This window comes from Salmo trutta, chromosome 12 (genome assembly GCF_901001165.1).
Source record: "Salmo trutta chromosome 12, fSalTru1.1, whole genome shotgun sequence".
NCBI classification, from domain to species: domain Eukaryota; kingdom Metazoa; phylum Chordata; class Actinopteri; order Salmoniformes; family Salmonidae; genus Salmo; species Salmo trutta.
Genome location: NC_042968.1, coordinates 95,680,818 through 95,706,153, shown reverse-complemented (window position 1 = coordinate 95,706,153; position 25,336 = coordinate 95,680,818). Strand labels below are relative to the sequence as shown.

At 42.3% G+C, this 25,336-nt stretch overlaps 1 protein-coding gene across 1 annotated transcript in view; it reads right to left on the bottom strand.

Moving 5' to 3' along the window:
- Positions 1-6,593: 6,593 nt before the first annotated feature.
- hephl1b (hephaestin-like 1b) overlaps positions 6,594-25,336 on the bottom strand; it is a 72,095-nt gene continuing 53,352 nt past the window's right edge. The window contains exons 12-20 of the mRNA XM_029770406.1: positions 24,860-25,076; positions 24,473-24,612; positions 13,348-13,473; positions 12,172-12,278; positions 11,855-12,092; positions 11,071-11,210; positions 7,905-8,058; positions 7,252-7,266; positions 6,594-7,047 (exon numbers count right to left, since the gene is read on the bottom strand). Of these exons, the coding sequence (XP_029626266.1) occupies positions 6,983-7,047; positions 7,252-7,266; positions 7,905-8,058; positions 11,071-11,210; positions 11,855-12,092; positions 12,172-12,278; positions 13,348-13,473; positions 24,473-24,612; positions 24,860-25,076 (1,202 nt within the window). The 3' untranslated portion in view covers positions 6,594-6,982. The remainder of the gene's footprint in view (positions 7,048-7,251; positions 7,267-7,904; positions 8,059-11,070; positions 11,211-11,854; positions 12,093-12,171; positions 12,279-13,347; positions 13,474-24,472; positions 24,613-24,859; positions 25,077-25,336) is intronic.

Below are 25,336 nucleotides of genomic sequence, written 5' to 3'. Positions count from 1 at the left end.
TTTGTGAAGGTTTCTAGTTATCCAAGTGATATAAAACACCAAATATTAATGAATATGCTATAATGTGTAAACACTTTACCTAGCAGCCAACATGCTGTCACCAATCCCATATAATTACAGTAAAATACTGTGAAATACAAACCCCTCCTACTCATTTAATTTCATTCATTCATTGCTATTATGGTAGCGTTGACATTTTTTACAGTACAATACAATCAATTTTACGGTATTTTACCGTGTGTCATTACACAGTACTTGCTTTGATACCATATGTATATTACAGTAGGTGTACCAATCCTTTACAGCCCAAACACCATATACAACTTTATGAATCAAATCTGGCCCTGATTTAACAGGGAGTTTGCTCTTTTGGGACTATTCTATTGTTTCCATTTTTTTTTCAGGGAGACAATCTGGCACAGCTCAAGTCTTAGAAAGTATTGTCCATGTCTTTAACACATGTTACACCTAGTGGAATGATAGCAGGCTACACTAACAATAGTATTAATAAAATATTACCACCCCAATGTTATTATGATTCACGACAATATATCATAAACACAGTATATAGTACATCCCCTGAGTTACCCAGAACTCCCCCCTCTCTCTCTCTCTTTCTCTCTCTCTGGCAGGCAGGCAGGCTGCCAGACTAGACTCAGACCACCGGCCCCAGGGTCTCTTGGCCTCTCTCTGGCGATGCCAGCATTAAACCTGAGAGGGTCTAACATCTCTCAGTCATATTTAGGACCGGTCAGTCAACCCTGGCCCCCGGACAGACCCTGACCTGGTTATGTTAGAGACCCTGCTAACTTACAGCAGGCTACACATCACTCTAGAGTCTAGACCAATGTGGCCTTATAGCAGGCTACACATCACTCTAGACCAATGTGGCCTTATAACAGGCTACACATCACTCTAGAGTCTAGACCAATGTGGCCTTATAGCAGGCTACACATCACTCTAGAGTCTCTAGACCAATGTGGCCTTATAGCAGGCTACTCATCACTCTAGACCAATGTGGCCTTACAGCAGGCTACTCATCACTCTAGGCCAATGTGACCTTACAGCAGGCTACACATCACTCTAGAGTCTGTAGACCAATGTGGCCTTATAGCAGGCTACACATCACTCTAGAGTCTCTAGACCAATGTGGCCTTATAACAGGCTACACATCACTCTAAAGACCAATGTGACCTTATAGCAGGCTACACATCACTCTAGAGTCTCTAGACCAATGTGACCTTACAGCAGGCTGCACATCACTCTAGAGTCTGTAGACCAATGTGGCCTTATAGCAGGCAACACAACACTCTAAAGACCAATGTGGCCTTATAACAGGCTACACATCACTCTATACCAATGTGGCCTTATAGCAGGCTGCACATCACTCTAGAGTCTCTAGACCAATGTGGCCTTATAACAGGCTACACATCACTCTAGAGTCTCTAGACCAATGTGGCCTTATAACAGGCTACACATCACTCTAGACCAATGTGGCCTTATAGCAGGCTACACATCACTCTAGACCAATGTGGCCTTATAACAGGCTACACATCACTCTAGAGTCTGTAGACCAATGTGGCCTTATAACAGGCTGCACATCAGGCTACACATAGCAGGCTACACATCACTCTATACCAATGTGGCCTTATAACAGGCTACACAACACTCTAGAGACCAATGTGGCCTTATAACAGGCTGCACATCACTCGAGTCTAGACCAATGTGGCCTTATAACAGGCTACACAACACTCTAGAGACCAATGTGGCCTTATAACAGGCTACACATCACTCTAGAGTCTCTAGACCAATGTGGCCTTATAACAGGCTACACATCACTCTAGAGTCTGTAGACCAATGTGGCCTTATAACAGGCTACACATCACTCTAGTCTCTAGACCAATGTGGCCTTATAGCAGGCTACACATCACTCTAGAGTCTCTAGACCAATGTGGCCTTATAACAGGCTACACATCACTCTAGAGTCTGTAGACCAATGTGGCCTTATAACAGGCTACACATCACTCTAGTCTCTAGACCAATGTGGCCTTATAGCAGGCTACACATCACTCTAGAGTCTCTAGACCAATGTGGCCTTATAGCAGGCTACACATCACTCTAGAGTCTCTAGACCAATGTGGCCTTATAACAGGCTACACATCACTCTAGAGTCTCTAGACCAATCGCACTGATACAGAGTTCTATATTCTGTAAATAAAAGGACCCGCATCAGTGTTTTTGTTTAAAGGTCTTTCCTGTCATCGACCGTTCTAATAACGGAATCTAACAGACTGTTTTCCACCTCAGCTGTAGCCTAGATATCTCTGCTGCTCCTACAAAGCAGACGACCTTCCTAGGACCTCAGTCAGTCAGTGAGATCAGCACTAAAGGTGATGTAATGATGCTTTCATCAATACACAGCCATGCAATCTCCATAGACAAACATTGGCAGTAGAATGGGCCTTACTGAAGAGCTCAGTGACTTTCAACATGGCACCATTATAGGATGCCACCTTGCCAACAAGTCAGTTTGTCAAATTTCTGCCCTGCTAGAGCTGCCCCCCGGTCGACTGTAAGTGCTGTTATTGTGAAGTGGAAAAGTCAAGAGGCAACAACGGCTCAGCGTTTCTACAGGTAGTCTAGTAAATTAGGGTTATGGTTACCATGGTTACCACCTGTAGTCTTGGGGTTAGGGTTACCGTGGTTACGACCTGTAGTCTAGCAGGTTATGTTGACCATGGTTACCACCGCTAATCTTGGTTAGGGTTACCATGGTTACGACCTGTAGTCTAGCAGGTTATGGTTACCATGGTTACCACCGATAGTCTTGGTTAGGGTTACCATGGTTACTACCTGTAGTCTTGGGGGTTATATTACAGTCGGGTGTTTAACACCCGTTTTATAAACAACACACATTTAATACACGCTCAACATTGAAACATTATTGTACGTTATCAAAGCAGTTTTATTGTTCACAGACTTAAACAAAATATATTTGGTACAGTAGTCATTTTACATTCTATTTCTTCCTCGTTACAACGGACAACGAGTGCAATCAATCAAACAGTGCAGCAGTATATATTCAAGTTTGGACAGTATACAGTAGACAGGTTCTGAAGCAGACTATTGAACAGTTAAAATGACGACTTGGGGAATAAAACCACAGAGATTCTATTCAATCACCAGAGGGGCGATTTCATAAGCCCTCAAAGTTCCAGAACGCGGTGAAAATGGCAGCCATGTTGGTCAGGGAGAAATCCAAAGTAGTTGTAATTGTAATAAATGGCAGCCATGTTGGTCAGGGAGAAATCCAAAGTAGTTGTAATTGTAATGAATGGCAGCCATGTTGGTCAGGGAGAAATCCAAAGTTGTTGTAATTGTAATGAATGGCAGCCATGTTGGTCAGGGAGAAATCCAAAGTTGTTGTAATTGTAATGAATGGCAGTAGAGGCATAATCTTGATTTTAATTATGCAGGAAAATAACAGTAAGGCATGTGATATATCAGAAATTGTGTAATAGAATTATTGTCAGCCTAAAACAGTTTACAGGTTTTATACCAATATGTAAAGAGACCATAAATGTCTTAATTGTTGTTTTCTTGGAAATCTGTTAGTGGCATATGATACAATACTTGTCTAAGTACGATCATCAACTGATTAGCTAGCGCGCTAACACATACAGTTAATGGAGTCATTACTCTACAACTGGTTAGCTAGCGAGCTAACACATACAGTTAATGGAGTCATTACTCTACAACTGATTAGCTAGCGCGCTAACACATACAGTTAATGGAATCATTCCTCTACAACTGATTAGCTAGCGCGCTAACACATACAGTTAATGGAGTCATTACTCTACAACTGATTAGCTAGCGCGCTAACACATACAGTTAATGGAGTCATTACTCTACAACTGATTAGCTAGCGCGCTAACACATACAGTTAATGGAATCATTCCTCTACAACTGGTTAGCTAGCGCGCTAACACATACAGTTAATGGAGTCATTACTCTACAACTGATTAGCTAGCGCGCTAACACATACAGTTAATGGAATCATTACTCTACAACTGAGTAGCTAGCGCGCTAACACATACAGTTAATGGAATCATTACTCTACAACTGATTAGCTAGCGCGCTAACACATACAGTTAATGGAGTCATTACTCTACAACTGGTTAGCTAGCGAGCTAACACATACAGTTAATGGAGTCATTACTCTACAACTGGTTAGCTAGTGAGCTAACACATACAGTTAATGGAGTCATTACTCTACAACTGATTAGCTAGCGAGCTAACACATACAGTTAATGGAATCATTCCTCTACAACTGATTAGCTAGCGCGCTAACACATACAGTTAATGGAGTCATTACTCTACAACTGGTTAGCTAGCGAGCTAACACATACAGTTAATGGAGTCATTACTCTACAACTGGTTAGCTAGCGAGCTAACACATACAGTTAATGGAGTCATTACTCTACAACTGGTTAGCTAGCGAGCTAACACATACAGTTAATGGAGTCATTACTCTACAACTGAGTAGCTAGCGAGCTAACACATACAGTTAATGGAGTCATTACTCTACAACTGGTTAGCTAGCGAGCTAACAAATGCAGTTAATGGAATCATTACTGTACAACTGGTTAGCTAGCGAGCTAACACATACAGTTAATGGAGTCATTACTCTACAACTGATTAGCTAGCGCGCTAACACATACAGTTAATGGAGTCATTACTCTACAACTGGTTAGCTAGCGAGCTAACACATACAGTTAATGGAATCATTACTCTACAACTGGTTAGCTAGCGCGCTAACACATACAGTTAATGGAATCATTACTGTACAACTGGTTAGCTAGCGCGCTAACAAATGCAGTTAATGGAATCATTACTGTACAACTGATTAGCTAGCGCGCTAACACATAAAGTTAATGGAATCATTACTCTACAACTGGTTAGCTAGCGCGCTAACACATGCAGTGTATTCAGAAAGTATTAAGACCCCTTCCCCTTTCCAATTGTATTTTCTATTACAGCCCTATTCTAAAACTGATAAAATACCCCATGACAAAACAAAAAACGAAAACAGGTTTTTAGAAATGTTTGCTAATTTATTACAAATAAAAAACATATATATATTAATTACAGAAGTATTCAGACCCTTTACTATGAGACTCGAAATTTAGCTCAGATCCATCCTGTTTCCATTGATCATCCTTGAGATGTTTCTACAACTTGATTGGAGTCCACCTGTGGTAAATTCAATTGATTGGACATGATTTGGAAAGGCACACACCTGTCTATATAAGGTCCCACAGTTGACAGCGCATGGCAGAGCAAAAACCAAGCCATGAGGTTGAAGGAATTGTCCGTAGAGCTCCGAGACAGGATTGTGTCGAGGCACAGATCTGGGGAAGGGTACCAAAAAATGTCTGCAGCATTGAAGTCCCCAAGAACACAGTGGCCTCCATCATTCTTAAATGGAAGAAGTTTGGAACCACCAAGACTCTTCTTAGAGCTGGCCACCTGGCCAAACTGAGCAATCGGGGGACAAGAGCCTTGGTCAGGGAGGTGACCAAGAACCTGATGGTCACTCTGACAGAGCTCCAGACTTCCTCTGTGGAGATGGCAGAACCTTCCAGAAGGACAACCATCTCTGCAGCAATCCACCAATCAAGCCTTTATGATAGAGTGGCCAGACAGAGTTGGAGTTTGCCAAAAGGCAGCTGAAGGACTAAAGAAACAACATTCTCTGGTCTGATGCAACCAAGATTGAACTCTTTGGCCTGAATGGCAAGCTTCATGTCTGGAGGAAACCTGGCACCATCCCTACGGTGAAGCATGATGGAGGCAGCATTATGCTGCGGGGATGTTTTTCAGCAACAGGGACTGGGAGACTAGTCAGGATCGAGGGAAAGATTAACGAAGAAATGTACAGAGAGATTCTTGATGAAAATCTGCTCCAGACTGGGACGAAGGTTTACCTTCCAACAGGACAACGACCCTAAGCATATAGCCAAGACAACGCAGGAGTGGCTTCGGGACAAGTCTCTGAATGTCCTTGAGTGGCCCAGCCAGAGCCCAGACTTGAACCCGATCGAACAGCTCTGGAGAGACCTGAAAATAGCTGTGAAGGAACGCTCCCCATCCAACCTGACAGAGCTTGAGAGCATCTGCAGAGAAGAATGGGAGAAACTCCCCAAATACAGGTGTGCCAAGCTTGTAGCGTCATGCCCAAGAAGACTCAAGGCTGTAATTGCTGCCAAAGGTGCTTCAAAAAAGTACTGAGTAAAGGGTCTGAATACTCTTGTAAATGTATAAATGTGAAATGTACGTATTTTTTTTATATACATTTGCAAACATTCATAAAAACTTGATATTGCTTTGTCATTATGAGGCATAGTGATGTCATTATGAGGCATTGTGATGTCATTATGAGGCATTGTGATGTCATTATGAGGCATTGTGATGTCATGAGGCATTGTGATGTCATGAGGCATTGTGATGTCATGAGGCATTGTGTATAGATTGATGAGGGGAAAAAAGCAATTGAATCAATTTAAGAATAAGGCTGCAAACATTTTAAAATGTTTTGGGAAAAAGTCAAGGGGTCTGAATACTTACCGAATGCACTGTATACAGTGCAGGCAAATTCTTCAAATTCATTGCTTTATACAATAAATTATAACGGCGCAGGCAAACCATGGTTGATCAACTCCCTGACCAACATGGCTGACCTTTAGCGCCATCATAAGAAGGTTCACGTCCATTCTAGGATTCTACTTCCTGATTCTATGATAAAGCTGTAACACAGATGATTGGATGGTGAAGCTGTGTAATATTGAACTGTCAATCATTATCATTTGATCCATTGTAGGACTGATTGGTTTGATAGCTGATTACATTGACTGATAATGCATTATGAACACACACACACACACACACACACACACACACACACACACACACACACGGTAGTCTAGTGGAGAACGGCCAGTAGCAGTGGCAGTAGCAGAGTGGAGATGGAACCTCCAATACCAGGTGCTATAGGAGAAGGGGAGAAACAATGTCATTCTAATGTGGTTCATGTTTATTCATGTCTAGTCATTCTAATGTGGTTCATGTTTATTCATGTCTAGTCATTCTAATCTGGTTCATGTTTATTCATTTCTAGTCATTCTAATCTGGTTCATGTTTATTCATGTCTAGTCATTCTAATCTGGTTCATGTTTATTCATGTCTACTCACCATGTGATGTTTTCTCTGGAATAAAAGATAAACAAGAGACTTGACGTTAGACAATGTTGACATCATAACTGTCTCTCTCTGTCTGTCACTCTCTGTCTGTCACTCTCTGTCTGTCACTCTCTCTGTCTGTCTGTCACTCTCTCTGTCTGTCTGTCACTCTCTCTGTCTGTCTGTCACTCTCTCTGTCTGTCTGTCACTCTGTCTGTCTGTCTGTCACTCTGTCTGTCTGTCTGTCACTCTGTCACTCTGTCTGTCTGTCACTCTGTCTGTCTGTCACTCTGTCTGTCTGTCACTCTGTCTCTCTCTCTCTCTCTCTCTCTCTCTCTGTCACTCTCTCTCTCTGTGTCTGTCTGTCACTCTCTCTGTGTCTGTCTGTCACTCTCTCTCTCTGTGTCTGTCTGTCACTCTCTCTCTCTGTGTCTGTCTGTCACTCTCTCTCTCTCTCTGTCACTGTCTCTCTCTCTCTGTCTGTCACTGTCTCTCTCTCTCTGTCTGTCACTGTCTGTCACTGTCTCTCTCTCTCTGTCTGTCACTCTCTCTCTCTCACTCTGTCTCACCAACACCGACACACACCGACACACACACAGTCTGTGTTTCAGGAAGTTAGGTCTGGGTTTGGGTCCTATGATGCTGAAGGTGGTCTCCGTGGTTACCTGTGATGGTGAAGGTAGTCTCCATTCCAGCGTGGATGTGGTCGGCGACGTGGCAGTGCAACAGCCAAGTCCCAGGGTTCCCTGCAGTCATCTCGACCGTCTGAAACGTCCCCGGAAACAGGTCGAACACATCCGCACGGTGCACACTGTCCGTCTGACACACACACACACACACACACACACACACACACACACACACACACACACACACACACACACACACACCAGGGGAGAGAGAGGGGAGGACTTGGTAACAGTTCAAACACATCCACGCTGTCCGTCTGAGGATCATGTTAATACATAGACTTACTGTATTATCATATATATTTATACCATGGCATTGTTGAATACTCCTTTCTGATTGGCTTAAAGGGCATTCTAGAGTGTGCATTATTTCCCTATAACGCACGGTATATTTGCCAAGAGTGAAGCTGTCATCAAGGCTCAAAGGGTGGCTTCTTTGAAGAATCTAAAATATATTTTGATTTGTTTAACACTTTTTATGGTTACTACATGATTACATATGTGTTATTTCATAGTTTTGATGTCTTCACTATTATTCTACAATGTAGAAAATAGTAAAAAATAAAGAAAAACCCCTAAATGAGTAGGTGTGTCCAAACTTTTGACTGGTACAGTGTGTGCATCTATACTGAACAACAATATAAACGCAACATGTAAAGTGTTGGTCCTGTGTTTCATGATCTGAAATAAAAGATCCCAGAAATGTTCCATTCACACAAAAAGCTTATTTCTCTCAAATTGTGTGCACTAATTGATTTAAATCCCTGTTAGTGAGAATTTCTCCTTTACCAAGATAATCCATCCACCTGATAGGTGTGGCATATCAAGAAACAGCATTAAACAGCATGATCATTACACAGATGCACCTTGTGCTGGGGACAATAAAAGGACACTCTTAAAGGTGCAGTTTTGTCACACAACACAACGCCACAGATGTCTGTAGTTGAGGGAGAGTGCAATTGGCATACTGACTGCAGGAATGTCCACCAGAGCTGTTGCCAGATAATTGAATGTTCATTTCTCTACCATAAGCCGCCTCCAATGTCGTTTTAGAGAATTTGGCAGTACGTCCAACCGGCCTCACAACATCAGACCACGTGTAACCACGCCAGCCCAGGACCTCCACATCCGGCTTCTTCACCTGCGGGATGGTCTGAGACCAGTCACCAGGACAGCTGATGAAACTGAGGAGTATTTCTGTCTGTAAAAAAGCCTTTTTGTGGGGAAAAACTCATTCTGATTGGCTGGGCCTGGCTCCCCAGTGGGTGGGCCTATACCCTCCCAGTCCCACCCATGACTACGCCCCAGCCCAGTCATGTGGTATCCATAGATTAGAGGCTAATTTATTTATTTTAATTGACTGATTTCCTTATATGAACTTTAACTCAGTAAACTCTTTGAAATTGTTGTATGTTGCGTTTATATTTTTTGTTCAGTATATAATATTTCAACATTTGAGGTAGGCTACATGATCACACCGGTAATAGACCTGTTGTTGTATTAGTTGTGAGGCTCAGTTGAGTGACATTTAAATAGTTATTTATTGTGTATTTAACTGGGCTGTTGGTGCCTGCATCTGATGGTCAGTCTCAGCGGAGGGAGAGAGCAGCAGCAGACTGAGGGTCTGCCTCAACAAGCCCTCTCTGGTCTCCCTTTCCTCCACTGAACAAAAAAGGAACACCGTCTTCCAGCTGATGGTGAAACGCCAGCCGCACTGCATTATATGAACAGAGAATGTGAAAATATTCCTCGATATTAGAAAAGACCCAAGCAGCTAATAATAACAACAACGCAAGCCTACAGATACACTTTCCTTTCCTCATTCATTACTGTTGCAGTACTTGTTGTAGCACTGAGTGGAAATAGGAAGGGCTTATAAAAGTGTTGAATACAAAGTGTTGACAGTAAGAACTGAAACTCACTCATACAAACAGCAGCTCTTTTCTGTATTCGTTGACCGTCTCTAGTCGTGGTTTTACACGTTTTGAAATCTCACATTAACTTTTCTGTAGATTTCTTCTATGACCGCAGACGCGGTCATCTGAGCCATCCGATTGGCCAGCGGTGGCCTATAGTGCACTTGATTTGGGCCCACCAGCAGAGATTGTACCTTCAGACACAGGAAATGGTTCAAAATGGCAACAGTTGGCCTACTACCCGGCGCGCAGGGCCGTTGAATCGGGTGCATCTACCCGCAAACAGGCCGAGACAAATACAAAACAATAGGAACACAAGGCTTTATAGTTGGGTTTTTTACAGAAATGTTCGGCGATCGACTAGGAATGCCTTGGAGATCGTCGACCGGTTGGTGACTCTAGAAAGCTGAGTGAAGGTCAATCTCATGCTTCTCTATGTGGGGCTTCTTCTGTGTGTCTCCTGGAGGAGCTTAGAGGGAACATCGCTCACCAGACATGTCACCCATTGAGCATGTTTGGAATGCTCTGGATCGATTTGTACGACAGCGTGTTCCAGTTCCCGCCAATATCCAGCAACTTCACACAGCCATTGGAGGGGAGTGGGACAACATTCCACAGGCCACAATCAACAGTCTGATCAACTCTATGTGAAGGAGATGTGTCACGCTGCATGAGGCAAATGGTGGTCACACCAGACACTGACTGGTTCTCTGATCCACTCCCCTACTATCTGTGATCAACAGATGCATATCTGTATTCCCAGTCATGTGAAATCCATAGATAAGGGCCTAATGAAATGAAAATCTTTGAAATTGCTGCATGTTGCGTTTATATTTTTGTTCAGTGTACAGTATATATACACGTATAATATCTATTTGTCACAAGCCATTTGGTTGAAATATTGCCTTTCAGTTTCTTTATAAAACTGAGGAGGGAACAGAATTAAGGCAATGTACTGGAAAACTGACTCCAGTGATAATGATTATGATGAAGAAGAAGAAGAAGAAGAAAGATGAGGAGAATAATAATAATAATAATAATAATAATAATAATAATAATGATAATAATGATAATAATAATATTAATAATAATAATAATAATAATAATAATAATGATAATAATAATAATAATAATAATAATAATAATAATAAGACGAACGAGGAGAGGAAGAAAAGGAGAAGAAGGAGGAGAAGAGAAGGAGGAGAAGAGAAGGAGGAGTGTCTTACTTTATATGTGAAGGTCTCAGCGTGGAAGTGGACGGTGTGTATGTCGACCTCGTTGCCCATCCCCAGTAGATACCAGTCCACTGTCTGGCCATTAGACATGGTTAGACCATGGAGGTTTCCATACAGCTTACCATTTATACCTACACACACACACACACACACACACACACACACACACACAATAATACTCCTTAATACCATTGCAGTCAACATGATCTCTCTCGTTCAGCTTCTGTCTGTATATTAATATGTTACAGGTGTCAGTGCTGCATCAGTCAACATGATCTCTCCCAATAATACTATGTATCTTTCCTCCTGAAGTGTGCCCTCTCACTACTCTGCACAAATCTAAAAAGCATTGGAAAAGTGTAGGAATGGGCTAGAAAGAGTTTCCAAATACTGTAATTTCCTTTCAAATCCATGAAGGGAAGTGCAAATTTAGGGAGGAAGGTGAGATTATTGGGACACACTCACTCTCTTCTCTATAAGCTTGGTCCTTCTTCTCCCTCCCTCCCGCCTCCCCTCTCTAACTCTCTTCTCCCTCCCCCTCCTCTCCTCCTCTCCCTACCTCTCCTCCTCCATCCCTCTTCTTACAACCTCTCCCCCTCCTCCTCCTCCTCTCCCTACCTCTCCTCTCCCCCCTCCTCCTCCTCCTCTCCCTCCCTCTCCCCCTCCTCCTCTCCCTACCTCTGCCCCTCCTCCTCTCCCTACCTCTCCCCCTCCTCCTCCTCTCCCTACCTCTCCTCTCCCCCCTCCTACACCTTCCTCTCCCTCCCCTCCTCACCGTGCATCATGTTGCTCTCTATAAAGTTGTCGTCCATGGTGAAGTTACTGGGGTCAGTGTGGAGGTAAGTTCTGATGTTGTCTTCCAGGTACCATGACTCATTCTCATCAAACACCATGAAGAGCAGAGCAAACTCCCTCTCCACGTCCCTCCTCTTCCTTGTCCCCCCCTCAGCTCCACGCTGCAGTACTCCCTGTCTGCAGACCACCAGGGGGCCCAAGAGACCACTGAACACGTCCTGAAGGACAGACAGAGAGGCTTACTGGATACAGGTAGACACACACATTCTCAGGAGTTCTAAAGGTAAACACACACACCTTGACGAAGTCAACAGTAGAGTAGTACGCGTAGGTGATACAGTTAGGATCAGAGACTCCTGGACCAGAGCTCTCTGGGACCTCCCACCTGAACTCTGTCATATAACCTGGGGATGAGAGAATAGAGGAGAGGAGAGGAGAGAGATGGAGAGATGGAGAGGGGAAAAGGAGAGAAGGAGAGGAGGTAGAGGGGGAGAGGAGGAGAGGAGGAGAGGAGGAGAGGAGGAGAGGGGAGAGGGGAAAAGGAGAGGAGGTACAGGGGGAGAGGGGGAGAGGGGAAAAGGAGAGGAGGAGAGGAGGTAGAGGGGAAAAGGAGAGGAGGAGAGGAGGAGAGGGGGAGAGGGGAAAAGGAGAGGAGAGGAGAGGGGGAGAGGGAAAAAGAAGAGAAGGAGAGGAGGTACAGGGGGAGAGGAGGAGAGGGGAAAAGGAGAGGAGGTACAGGGGGAGAGGAGGAGAGGGGAAAAGGAGAGGAGGTACAGGGGGAGAGGAGGAGAGGGGAAAAGGAGAGGAGGTACAGGGGGAGAGGAGGAGAGGGGAAAAGGAGAGGAGGTACAGGGGGAGAGGAGGAGAGGGGAAAAGGAGAGGAGGTACAGGGGGAGAGGAGGAGAGGGGAAAAGGAGAGGAGGTACAGGGGGAGAGGAGGAGAGGGGAAAAGGAGAGGAGGAGAGGAGGTAGAGAGGAAAAGGAGAGGAGAGAGATGGAGAGGAGGAGAGGGGGAGAGGGGAAAAGGAGAGGGGGAGAGGGGGTAGAGGGGGAGAGGGGAGGAGAGGGGAGATGAGAGGGGGAGAGGGAAAAAAAGAGAAGGAGAGGAGGTACAGCGGGAGAGGAGGAGAGGGGAAAAGGAGAGGGGGAGAGGGGGTAGAGGGGGAGAGGGGAGGAGAGGGGAGATGACAGAGGAAGAGAGGGGGATAAAGGGAGAGGGGAGGGGGGGGAGAGGAGGAGAAGAGGAGAGAGGAGAGGAGGAAAGGAGAGAGGAGGATAGAAGAGGAGAGGAGGAGAGGAGAGGAAAGGAGAGAGGAGAGAAGAGGAGAGAGGAGAGGAGAGAGGAGATAAAAGGGGAGGAGCATACACACACACTAACATGGACCGTTGTCGGTTGGACAGGTGTGTCTGTGATGTCCACTCTGTGTGTTTCTATAGAGTATGGCCGACAGTGTGTTTGTGTGTGTGTTTTACCTGGCTGGACAGGTGTGTGTGTGTCGGTTGTGACCACTCCGTGAGCGTGTATAGAGTACGGACGGCTGGCTCTGTTCTTAAAGGTGATCAAAACCTCCTCTCCCACCTCCACCCTGATTATAGGACCTGTAGGAACGACACACAAACACATCAATAACCGTATCAATCCCAGCTAGCGCATAACGTTCTGAGAACCATATGTTTCTTAGAGCTTGGTGAGTGCGTGGTTGTCCTACTTTTATTTTGCCTACAACCTTTCCACAACTTTCTGGGAACGGTGCAGGATAGTCTCTTGGCTTTGGAACATTCTCAGCACATTTAAGGAACTAGACAAAAAAAAAAACCCCGCTATTTTCGTTGTATTTAATTCCTTTAACAGAACGTTTGGCTGCATTTAATTAACATTTTGGTAATGTTGTAGGAACGTTCTCCAACTGGTTTGACATTGGGAATGTTCTCAAATAGTTCAGAGAACATTAAGAAACAACGTTCTTCTCTGTGGGAATTTCAGTATTTCAGCGTAACGTTTCCTACAGGTTTCCTCATGATTCTATTTAAAGTCATGTTCTCAAATTTTTCCGATAACGTTAATAAAACCTTCCACTAAAACCACAAGAAAACTTCTGTAACGTTCAAAGAGCGTTCTAAGAATGTCATTTAAAAAAAAAACATACAATCCGTTCTCAGAACATGAAGAAAACTTTCCATGAAAACCACAAGAAAACTTTAGCAACGTTTAGAGAACGTTTAGAGAAAACCCTTACTATTGCCCATGAGCACTACGCCAAAAACCCTTTCTCAAACCCTCTCTCTGGCTCTGGGACTTAAGAGACTTTGTGACTTCTTACAGCTGAGGTAGGCTACCAATGATTCTAAATGGCAATGACAAGAAACTGACCACTGAGGTAATTGTAGGTGGATCTTTTAAGCTCGTTTGTGTCCTGTTATTGTGTACCATGTCTTGTTTTGAGGAGTTTTGACTGATGTCGTATTAATGCTAATATGGGCTAAAATTCGCTAGCTAGCTAACCAACAACGGTAACGATGTATTTGACAGGCAACAAGTGCTCATTGTGCAAATGTATTTATGTTTTCAATAAACATTTGGGGACAAAATATACAACCGTCTATAGGCTATACCGTATTTATTGTTGCTAAACAAACCGACCCGTCTATTGTCCTGCTGCAGAATGACACTTTAAACCTTTGTTGCCAGGGAACAGAGTCAGCTGACCTGGTCAGCGAATCGGTGGCCTAGCCTGGGGTTGGAGTCTGTTCCTGTCTCCAGGAGGGCGTGTTGAGACGACCCCTAGAAACTCCTACACCTCAACTCACACCCTTTCAACACGGACAACCCTTCTTCTGGACTCCCTGACTGGTGTTTAGTGCGTCATTGTACTTTTTACTACCGGGTTCATTTAATCTGTATACACGTTATAGGCTGCTATTGCTATTTATAGCTATTGCTAGTATAGGCTCATACATGCTTCATTAGTTGTCATATGTCAGGATTGTCTGCAATCTCATGTAATATAACCGGTTTATCTACCTGCTTGGCATAGTTCTGGGTACAGTACAAAGCCACGATGAGTAGTCCTTTCATTGTTGTTATGTAGCCCAAGATGGCTACCAGCTAGGCCTTCTTGTTACTCACCTAAAATGGCTGACCGGTGATGTCATAACACCCGGCCACTTCTTCATTCGGGCCCTAGCCTCTACCAAGATGGCTGCTGTTCACTTATTAGCATTGTTAGCCATAGCATGCTAACCCACTAGCCTATAACCATGGTGCTAATGTTGCTATTCTGGCCTATAAGCCTGAGCCCTACTAGCCTAGTCTAGCGTTCTAGCCTCCAGCTATTGCCTGTTCACTGTATGCCAACCCACACCCTGTGGCCTGCTAGCCTAGCATGCTAGTTTCTCTTATATACATTGTGTAGCATGGTAGCTGCTAATTGTATCTCTGTATAGATCCCAATTGGTCAGACTAATGTTGAACAGTTCTTACCACGGGTGCTTCCTGTTTAAGTCCCAGCCTATAGGTGGGGAGAAGAATGGAGGCATGATCTGATTTGCCGAAGGGAGGGCGGGGGAGGGCCTTCTAGCTGTCCCGGAAGGGAGAATAGCAATCAACCAGAGTTCGTCTTGCACATGTAGCACAGGAGACGTGATGAGAGAATTTCGGTAGCGTTTTCCTCAAATTTCCTTTATTAAAGTCCCCAGCTACAATAAATGCGGCCTCGGGATATGCAGTTTCCCATTTTCACATCGTCCAGTGTAGTTCCTTGAGAGCCGTTGCCGTATCGGCTTGGAGTGAATATACTGTACATGGCAGTGACGATGACCAAAGAAAATTCTCTCTCGGGAGGTACTGCGGTCGGCATTTGATGGTGAGGTATTTAGATCGGGAGAACAAAAGGACTTCCTGTACGTTATTACAATCACACCATGAGTTGTTAGTCATAAAACAAACCCCTCCGGCTTTTCTTTTTCCTGGAGAGTTCTTTCTTCTTGTCCTCGCGATGGACGGAAAAGCCCGCTGGCTGAATGGACGGAGACGATATATCTGGAGAGAGCCATGATTCCGTAAAAACAAAAGTTTTGCTACTTTTCTCAACAACATTGATGCCCTAAATTTAGCAGGCGCTATCTACAGATCAGTTGAAAAAAAGTTATGATAGGCTACTTTCTGCACACGCCACGTTCAGTGTGAACCGGAATGACTTGATGTAGCTACAAACAAAACAGAGTTAAATGGTTCCAGTCTGCCTTGAGGTGTTCATCCATGTATACGGGTAAGAGTTTAGCTATGACACATTAGATTACTGGCTCGCTAGCTAACGTTTATGTCTATGATCTGTGTAGTAATATTATTTGAATCAGAAATCTATTTTCAGTTCTAGTTATAGCCTAATGTTAGCGTTGTAGCTTGCTGTTTAGTAGGCTTATCTATGACTAGAAAGATCAGAGGTTTTACAACAGAGATACAATAGAACTCCGATTGTAAAACCTCTTCTCTTTTTAAAATCATAGATTCGGCTAACGGTAGTTGTTTAGCTAACTTAGCTAGCTAGCTAGACGAGCTACCTAAATTGCTACCTAAGTTAACATTAGCAAACAGAAATATAATTTAATTTCCCCCAATGTAACGCAGTAGCACGTTAGCCTGCAATACACAATATGCGTTTCAGTAAGATAAACTAAAGTTAGCTAGCTAGCTAGGTGGCTTGCAGGAAAAATAACTTACTACGTTAGCCATCTTATTTGTCATCTGCCCTTTTGATGCTGGTATCGGCTGTAGCTAAGCTTCTAGCTAAATCCAACTCTTTGTTATGAATTCTCTTCACTATATTCCAGGTGTAGTAAACATGTTTGTTGAATGTCACCATGTAGCTAATAAAACACGTTAAAATAATGCACCATCGTCAAATTCATGTTGATGAGATGAATCCTTTGAAACCATTGCAGTCTGGTCAGTTCTTTCAATTTTACTAAGAAGAATTTGTGTTGTTAGTGTCTGTCTCCTTTTAATTTCTGCCCGTCTTAGGGGAGGGACAAGGCCAGCTCAGAAAAACAACATCCACACCGGGATGTTTCAGAGACTGGAAAAAATGTATCACCTTGTACATTTATCAATGGATACGCTGATAGGAAAATCCCTGAAAAACATCCAGCTGTATCGAACAAGGACAACCATATCTACACACAAACAATGTTCCATATATTATTAATTTTTTTTGCCACTAAACAAATTTCAGGTCTGCTGAGCGCAAACTTGAACCTTGTGAAAATTCTGTGCAACTTCCGGCACACGTTTACTGTGAACACTGAGGCTGAACCCCACTGAGGCTGTACCCCACTGAGGCTGTACCCCACTGAGGCTGAACCCCACTGAGGCTGTACCCCACTGAGGCTGTACCCCACTGAGGCTGAACCCCACTGAGGCTGAACCCCACTGAGGCTGAACCCCACTGAGGCTGTACCCCACTGAGGCTGTACCCCCCCCCCCCCCCCCCATAATTTACGGTTTTAACAGTGGCCAAGTAGGCTACTGTGGCTATTTGATCATAATGTAGGCCTACCAGAGTGGCCTACCCTCAAAAACAATGGAGAAAAATGCGTCCCATAATATTTTAACATGGAAATAGCTGTTCTATCATTCAGCCTACAGTAGCAGCCGATGTGTGGTGTTCAATGTAGGACCTACATTCCATGAGACTTGAAGAAAACATGCAGGCTCGACATTAACCTGTTGATCAACTTGTCCTTCAGACAAGGTGGTGACTGAAAATGTGTTGTTTGATGCAAGAAACCACTTTACAAAATAAAATGCATTGTTATTCCCATACCATTATTACATAGAATCAGACAAATGCTACTTTCTGCCTATTGGCTACTTCGCTTATTCAATACGTCTCAAAATACAACACTGGCCCTTTAAGACATAAAAAAAATGCTCTTTACCTGACTTGCTTTTTCAAAGATGTCTAGAAATGTACATGTTTTGTTCTCTTGTAGGAAGTAATCCCTCCCCCACTGCTGACTACAAATGATCTATAACTGGGCTAATAAATCATTAACTAGCAAATAATATGAACAAAATGTACACAGGCGGCTACATGCAGCTCTCGCTTTGATCTCAAACCAAGCGCATTAAGCACGACCACTCAGTCTTTAAACAGCCCAGTTCAAAGTGAATGGCACAGATCCATATATTGCAATGGTCTATTTGCACATAGGCCCTACTGCAGCTCATATAGAGTCACTTTTTAATGCAACATAATCCTACTCCAATGTGCTCTGCCTACAAGAAAATCTCTGGCGCAGTTAGCTTCGCGTAGTTCATTTTGTTTCGGTATGTTACATTGAAACGGGCTAATATTGCGTTGATTCCCCCGACAGCGGAGCGAAACGCCCATAGTGTTAACTAATTAAAGGGGATGACTCCCTAATATTGCGTTGATTCCCCCGACAGCGGAGGGAAACGCCCATAGTGTTAACTAATTAAAGGGGATGACTCCCTAATATTGCGTTGATTCCCCCGACAGCGGAGGGAAACGCCCATAGTGTTAACTAATTAAAGGGGATGACTCCCTAATATTGCGTTGATTCCCCCGACAGCGGAGGGAAACGCCCATAGTGTTAACTAATTAAAGGGGATGACTCCCTAATATTGCGTTGATTCCCCCGACAGCAGAGCGAAACGCCCATAGTGTTAACTAATTAAAGGGGATGACTCCCTAATATTGCGTTGATTCCCCCGATAGCGGAGGGAAACGCCCATAGTGTTAACTAATTAAAGGGGATGACTCCCTAATATTGCGTTGATTCCCCCGACAGCAGAGGGAAACGCCCATAGTGTTAACTAATTAAAGGGGATGACTCTAGAAAGATGAGTGAAGTTCCATCTCGTGTTTCTCTCTGTGCTGATATTCCATCTGCAGTGGCAGTTTAGAGGGAACCATGCACCAAAAACGCATAGCATGATCAGTATTACATAGAGCCGTATAGTATAGAGCTGTATAGTATAATCAGTATTACATAGAGCCGTATAGTATAATCAGTATAGCATAGAGCCGTATAGCATAGAGCCGTATAGTATAATCAGTATTACATAGAGCCGTATAGCATAGAGCCGTATAGTATGATCAGTATTACATAGAGCCGTATAGCATAGAGCCGTATAGCATAGAGCCATATAGTATGATCAGTATTACATAGAGCCGTATAGTATAATCAGTATTACATAGAGCCGTATAGTATAATCAGTATTACATAGAGCCGTATAATATAATCAGTATTACATAGAGCCGTATAGCATAGAGCCGTATAGTATGATCAGTATTACATAGAGCCGTATAGCATAGAGCCGTATAGTATAATCAGTATTACATAGAGCCGTATAGTATAATCAGATTAACATAGAGCCGTATAGCATAATCAGTATAGCATAGAGCCGTATAGTATAGAGCCGTATAGTATGATCAGTATTACATAGAGCCGTATAGCATAGAGCCGTATAGTATGATCAGTATAGCATAGAGCCGTATAGTATAATCAGTATTACATAGAGCCGTATAGTATAATCAGTATTACATAGAGCCTTATAGTATAATCAGTATTACATAGAGCCGTATAGTATAATCAGTATAGCATAGAGCCGTATAGCATAGAGCCGTATAGTATAATCAGTATTACATAGAGCCGTATAGTATAGAGCCGTATAGTATAATCAGTATTACATAGAGACGTATAGTATAATCAGTATAGCATAGAGCCGTATAGCATAATCAGTATAGCATAGAGCCGTATAGTATAGAGCCGTATAGTATGATCAGTATTACATAGAGCCGTATAGCATAGAGCCGTATAGTATGATCAGTATAGCATAGAGCCGTATAGTATAATCAGTATTACATAGAGCCGTATAGTATAATCAGTATTACATAGAGCCTTATAGTATAATCAGTATTACATAGAGCCGTATAGTATAATCAGTATAGCATAGAGCCGTATAGCATAGAGCCGTATAGTATAATCAGTATTACATAGAGCCGTATAGTATAGAGCCGTATAGTATAATCAGTATTACATAGAGACGTATAGTATAATCAGTATAGCATAGAGCCGTATAGTATAATCAGTATAGCATAGAGCCGTATAGTATAGAGCCGTATAGTATAATCAGTATTACATAGAGCCGTATAGCATAGAGCCGTATAGTATAATCAGTATTACATAGAGCCGTATAGTATAATCAGTATAGCATAGAGCTATATAGTATAATCAGTACTACATAGAGCCGTATAGTATAATCAGTACTACATAGAGCCGTATAGTATAATCAGTATTACATAGAGCCGTATAGTATAATCAGTATAGCATAGAGCCGTATAGTATAGAGCCGTATAGCATAGAGCCGTATAGTATAATCAGTATTACATAGAGCCGTATAGTATAAACAGTATAGCATAGAGCCGTATAGTATAATCAGTATTACATAGAGCCGTATAGTATAATCAGTATAGCATAGAGCCGTATAGTATAGAGCCGTATAGTATAATCAGTATTACATAGAGCCGTATAGCATAGAGCCGTATAGTATAATCACTATAGCATAGAGCCGTATAGCATAGAGCCGTATAGTATAATCAGTATAGCATAGAGCCGTATAGCATAGAGCCGTATAGTATGATCAGTATAGCATAGAGCCGTATAGCATAGGGCCGTATAGTATAATCAGTATTACATAGAGCCGTATAGTATAATCAGTATTACATAGAGCTGTATAGCATAGAGCCGTATAGTATAGAGCCGTATAGTATAATCAGTACAGCATAGAGCCGTATAGCATAGAGCCGTATAGTATGATCAGTATTACATAGAGCTGTATAGCATAATCAGTATTACATAGAGCCGTATAGTATAATCAGTATTACATAGAGCCGTATAGCATAGAGCTGTATAGTATAATCAGTATTACATAGAGCCGTATAGTATAGAGCTGTATAGTATAATCAGTATTACATAGAGCCGTATAGCATAGAGCCGTATAGTATGATCAGTATTACATAGAGCCGTATAGCATAGAGCCATATAGTATGATCAGTATAGCATAGAGCCGTATAGTATAATCAGTATTACATAGAGCCGTATAGTATAATCAGTATTACATAGAGCCGTATAGCATAGAGCTGTATAGTATAATCAGTATAGCATAGAGTCGTATAGCATAGAGCCATATAGTATAATCAGTATAGCATAGAGCCGTATAGCATAGAGCTGTATAGTATAATCAGTATAGCATAGAGCCGTATAGCATAGAGCTGTATAGTATAATCAGTATAGCATAGAGCCTTATATCATAGAGCCGTATAGTATAATCAGTATTACATAGAGCCGTATAGTATAATCAGATTAACATAGAGCCGTATAGTATAATCAGTATTGCATAGAGCCGTATAGTATAGAGCCGTATAGTATGATCAGTATTACATAGAGCCGTATAGCATAGAGCCGTATAGTATGATCAGTATAGCATAGAGCCGTATAGTATAATCAGTATTACATAGAGCCGTATAGTATAATCACTATAGCATAGAGCCGTATAGTATAATCAGTATTACATAGAGCCGTATAGCATAGAGCCGTATAGCATAGAGCCGTATAGTATAATCAGTATTACATAGAGCCGTATAGCATAGAGCCGTATAGCATAGAGCTGTATAGCATAGAGCCGTATAGCATAGAGCCGTATAGTATAATCAGTATTACATAGAGCCGTATAGTATAATCACTATTACATAGAGCCGTATAGTATAATCAGTATAGCATAGAGCCGTATAGTATAATCAGTATTACATAGAGCCGTATAGCATAGAGCCGTATAGTATAATCAGTATTACATAGAGCCGTATAGCATAGAGCCGTATAGCATAGAGCTGTATAGCATAGAGCCGTATAGCATAGAGCCGTATAGTATAATCAGTATTACATAGAGCCTTATAGTATAATCAGTATTACATGGAGCCATATAGTATAGAGCCGTATAGTATAATCAGTATTACATAGAGCCGTATAGCATAGAGCCGTATAGTATAATCAGTATTACATAGAGCCTTATAGTATAATCAGTATTACATAGAGCCGTATAGCATAGAGCCGTATAGTATAATCAGTATAACATAGAGCCGTATAGTATGATCAGTATTACATAGAGCCGTATAGTATAGTCAGTATTACATAGAGCCGTATAGTATAATCAGTATTACATAGAGCCGTATAGTATAATCAGTATTACATAGAGCCGTATAGCATAGAGCTGTATAGCATAGAGCTGTATAGCATAGAGCCGTATAGCATAGAGCCTTATAGTATAATCAGTATTACATAGAGCCGTATAGCATAGAGCCGTATAGTATAATCAGTATTACATAGAGCCGTATAGCATAGAGCCGTATAGTATAATCAGTATAACATAGAGCCGTATAGTATGATCAGTATAGCATAGAGCCGTATAGTATGATCAGTATTACATAGAGCCGTATAGCATAGAGCCGTATAGTATAATCAGTATTACATAGAGCCGTATAGTATAATCACTATTACATAGAGCCGTATAGTATAATCAGTATTACATAGAGCCGTATAGCATAGAGCCGTATAGCATAGAGCTGTATAGCATAGAGCCGTATAGTATAATCAGTATTACATAGAGCCGTATAGTATAATCACTATTACATAGAGCCGTATAGTATAATCAGTACAGCATAGAGCCGTATAGCATAGAGCCGTATAGTATAATCAGTATTACATAGAGCCGTATAGTATAATCACTATTACATAGAGCCGTATAGTATAATCAGTATTACATAGAGCCGTATAGTATAATCAGTATTACATAGAGCCGTATAGCATAGAGCCGTATAGTATAATCAGTATTACATAGAGCCGTATAGTATAATCACTATTACATAGAGCCGTATAGTATAATCAGTATTACATAGAGCCGTATAGCATAGAGCCGTATAGTATGATCAGTATTACATAGAGCCGTATAGCATAGAGCCGTATAGTATAATCAGTATTACATAGAGCCGTATAGTATAATCACTATTACATAGAGCCGTATAGTATAATCAGTACAGCATAGAGCCGTATAGCATAGAGCCGTATAGTATAATCAGTATTACATAGAGCCGTATAGTATAATCACTATTACATAGAGCCGTATAGTATAATCAGTATTACATAGAGCCGTATAGTATAATCAGTATTACATAGAGCCGTATAGTATAATCAGTATTACATAGAGCCGTATAGTATGATCAGTATTACATAGAGCCGTATAGCATAGAGCCGTATAGTATAATCAGTATTACATAGAGCCGTATAGTATAATCACTATTACATAGAGCCGTATAGTATAATCAGTACAGCATAGAGCCGTATAGCATAGAGCCGTATAGTATAATCAGTATTACATAGAGCCGTATAGTATAATCAGTATTACATAGAGCCGTATAGTATAATCAGTATTACATAGATGTTAGCTAAATGCCTCAAACCAGGACTACATTTAGTTTCACTTTATTTTCATTTAAATTAACAGGATTTCGTTAATTTTTTTATTCAATACACCGGAAGCCGTCATATGGGGTTTTGTTTGGGAGCGCGGATCCCAGCCCCGCCCTCTTCGTGGACAATTACGCGTTGAAAAATCTCACTGACCTAGAAATCCCTCGGACATGATGAAAACAAACCCATGTGTTCGCCTTCAAGGAAGCTATTCAAAAACCCTCCAAATAACCTAGAAATGTCTGTTCTCAGAGCGTAAATAATAACTCCCAGGAAAACTGGGAGGAAACAGAGTAAAAACGTTCTCAGAACCTAAAAATAAACGTTCCCGGGAAAAGGAAAAAAGTTCTAACGTTTTAAAAACGTTCAGTTTTAAACTACCAACGTGAAACCAAAAACATACGTTCCCACAACTTCCAAGGAACCAAATGTGCTAGCTGGGATTTGATCAGCTGCCAGAATGGCCAGGTTTATTTATTCAGTGACTGTTTTAAAGAGACAGTATGCATCTCACTAATCCCGCCTTCTTCACCGCTACTTCCCTTCATCAAATCAAATCAAATGTATTTATAAAGCCCTTCTTACATCAGCTGATATCACAAAGTGCTGTACAGAAACCCAGCCTAAAACCCCAAACAGCAAGCAATGCAGGTGTAGAAGCACGGTGGCTAGGAAAAACTCCCCTAGAAAGGTCAAAACCTAGGAAGAAACCTAGAGAGGAACCAGGCTATGAGGGGTGGCTAGGAAAAACTCCCCTAGAAAGGTCAAAACCTAGGAAGAAACCTAGAGAGGAACCAGGCTATGAGGGGTGGCTAGGAAAAACTCCCCTAGAAAGGTCAAAACCTAGGAAGAAACCTAGAGAGGAACCAGGCTATGAGGGGTGGCCAGTCCTCTTCTGGCTTCATGGATTTGAAAGGAAATTACTGGTATATAGAAACTCACTATAGCCCATGTCTTCCACCAATCCAATGCTTTTACATTTGTTGAAAGTAGTGAACAAGTGCAAACATCAGGAGGAAGGAGATATTATTGGGACCCACTACCCTACCCAGAATGCCGAGGTGCAGTTGTTCAGGCTGCAGTACCGTCTGTGTCCTGAAGGTGTCATCAGTGTACTGTCTATACACCGCCTTCTTATAGCGTGGACCAATACGATTCTCTCCCCTGCCCACGAATACACTGCCTGGACTGGGACACACACACACAATATTATGAATGAATTAATGAATGAATGAATGACACAAACACACACAAACACACACACACACACACACATATATACATACACACACACATATATACATACACTCACACACACACACACAAGCATTTCGCTACACTCACAATAACATCTGCTAAATCCTGTTTATGTGACCAATAAAATGTGATTTGGATTTGACACACAGAAACACTCTCCCTCCTTCCCCTCTCTTACCTGTCCTCCTCTGTAGCGTGATGTTTCTCTAGTTCCCAGACCCGGTTAGGTGAGTAGTCCCACTCCACTTCCTCTGCGCTGATGAAGTAGCGAATCACGGACGAGGCAGGAGAGCGAGAGTGTTTCACGTTGCTCTCGGAGCAGGGCTTCACAGAGTACTGCTGTCTCATCCCTCCATTATAGTGGTCAGTCACTCTGCAGCTCACCTCAAATACACCTAGAGACACAGGGGTTTAGATGTCAGGGGTTAGATGTCAGGGGTAAGAGGTCAGGGGTAGAGGTCAGGGGTAAGAGGTCAGGGGTAAGAGGTCAGGGGTAAGAGGTCAGGGGTAGAGGTCAGGGGTAGAGGTCAGGGGTAGAGGTCAGGCATAAGAGGTCAGGGGTAGAGGTCAGGGGTAGAGGTCAGGGGTAAGAGTTGTGAAAAACAAATTAATAATGTCCATGTAGACAACAGTGTTCCCCTCTGACAGCAGCATC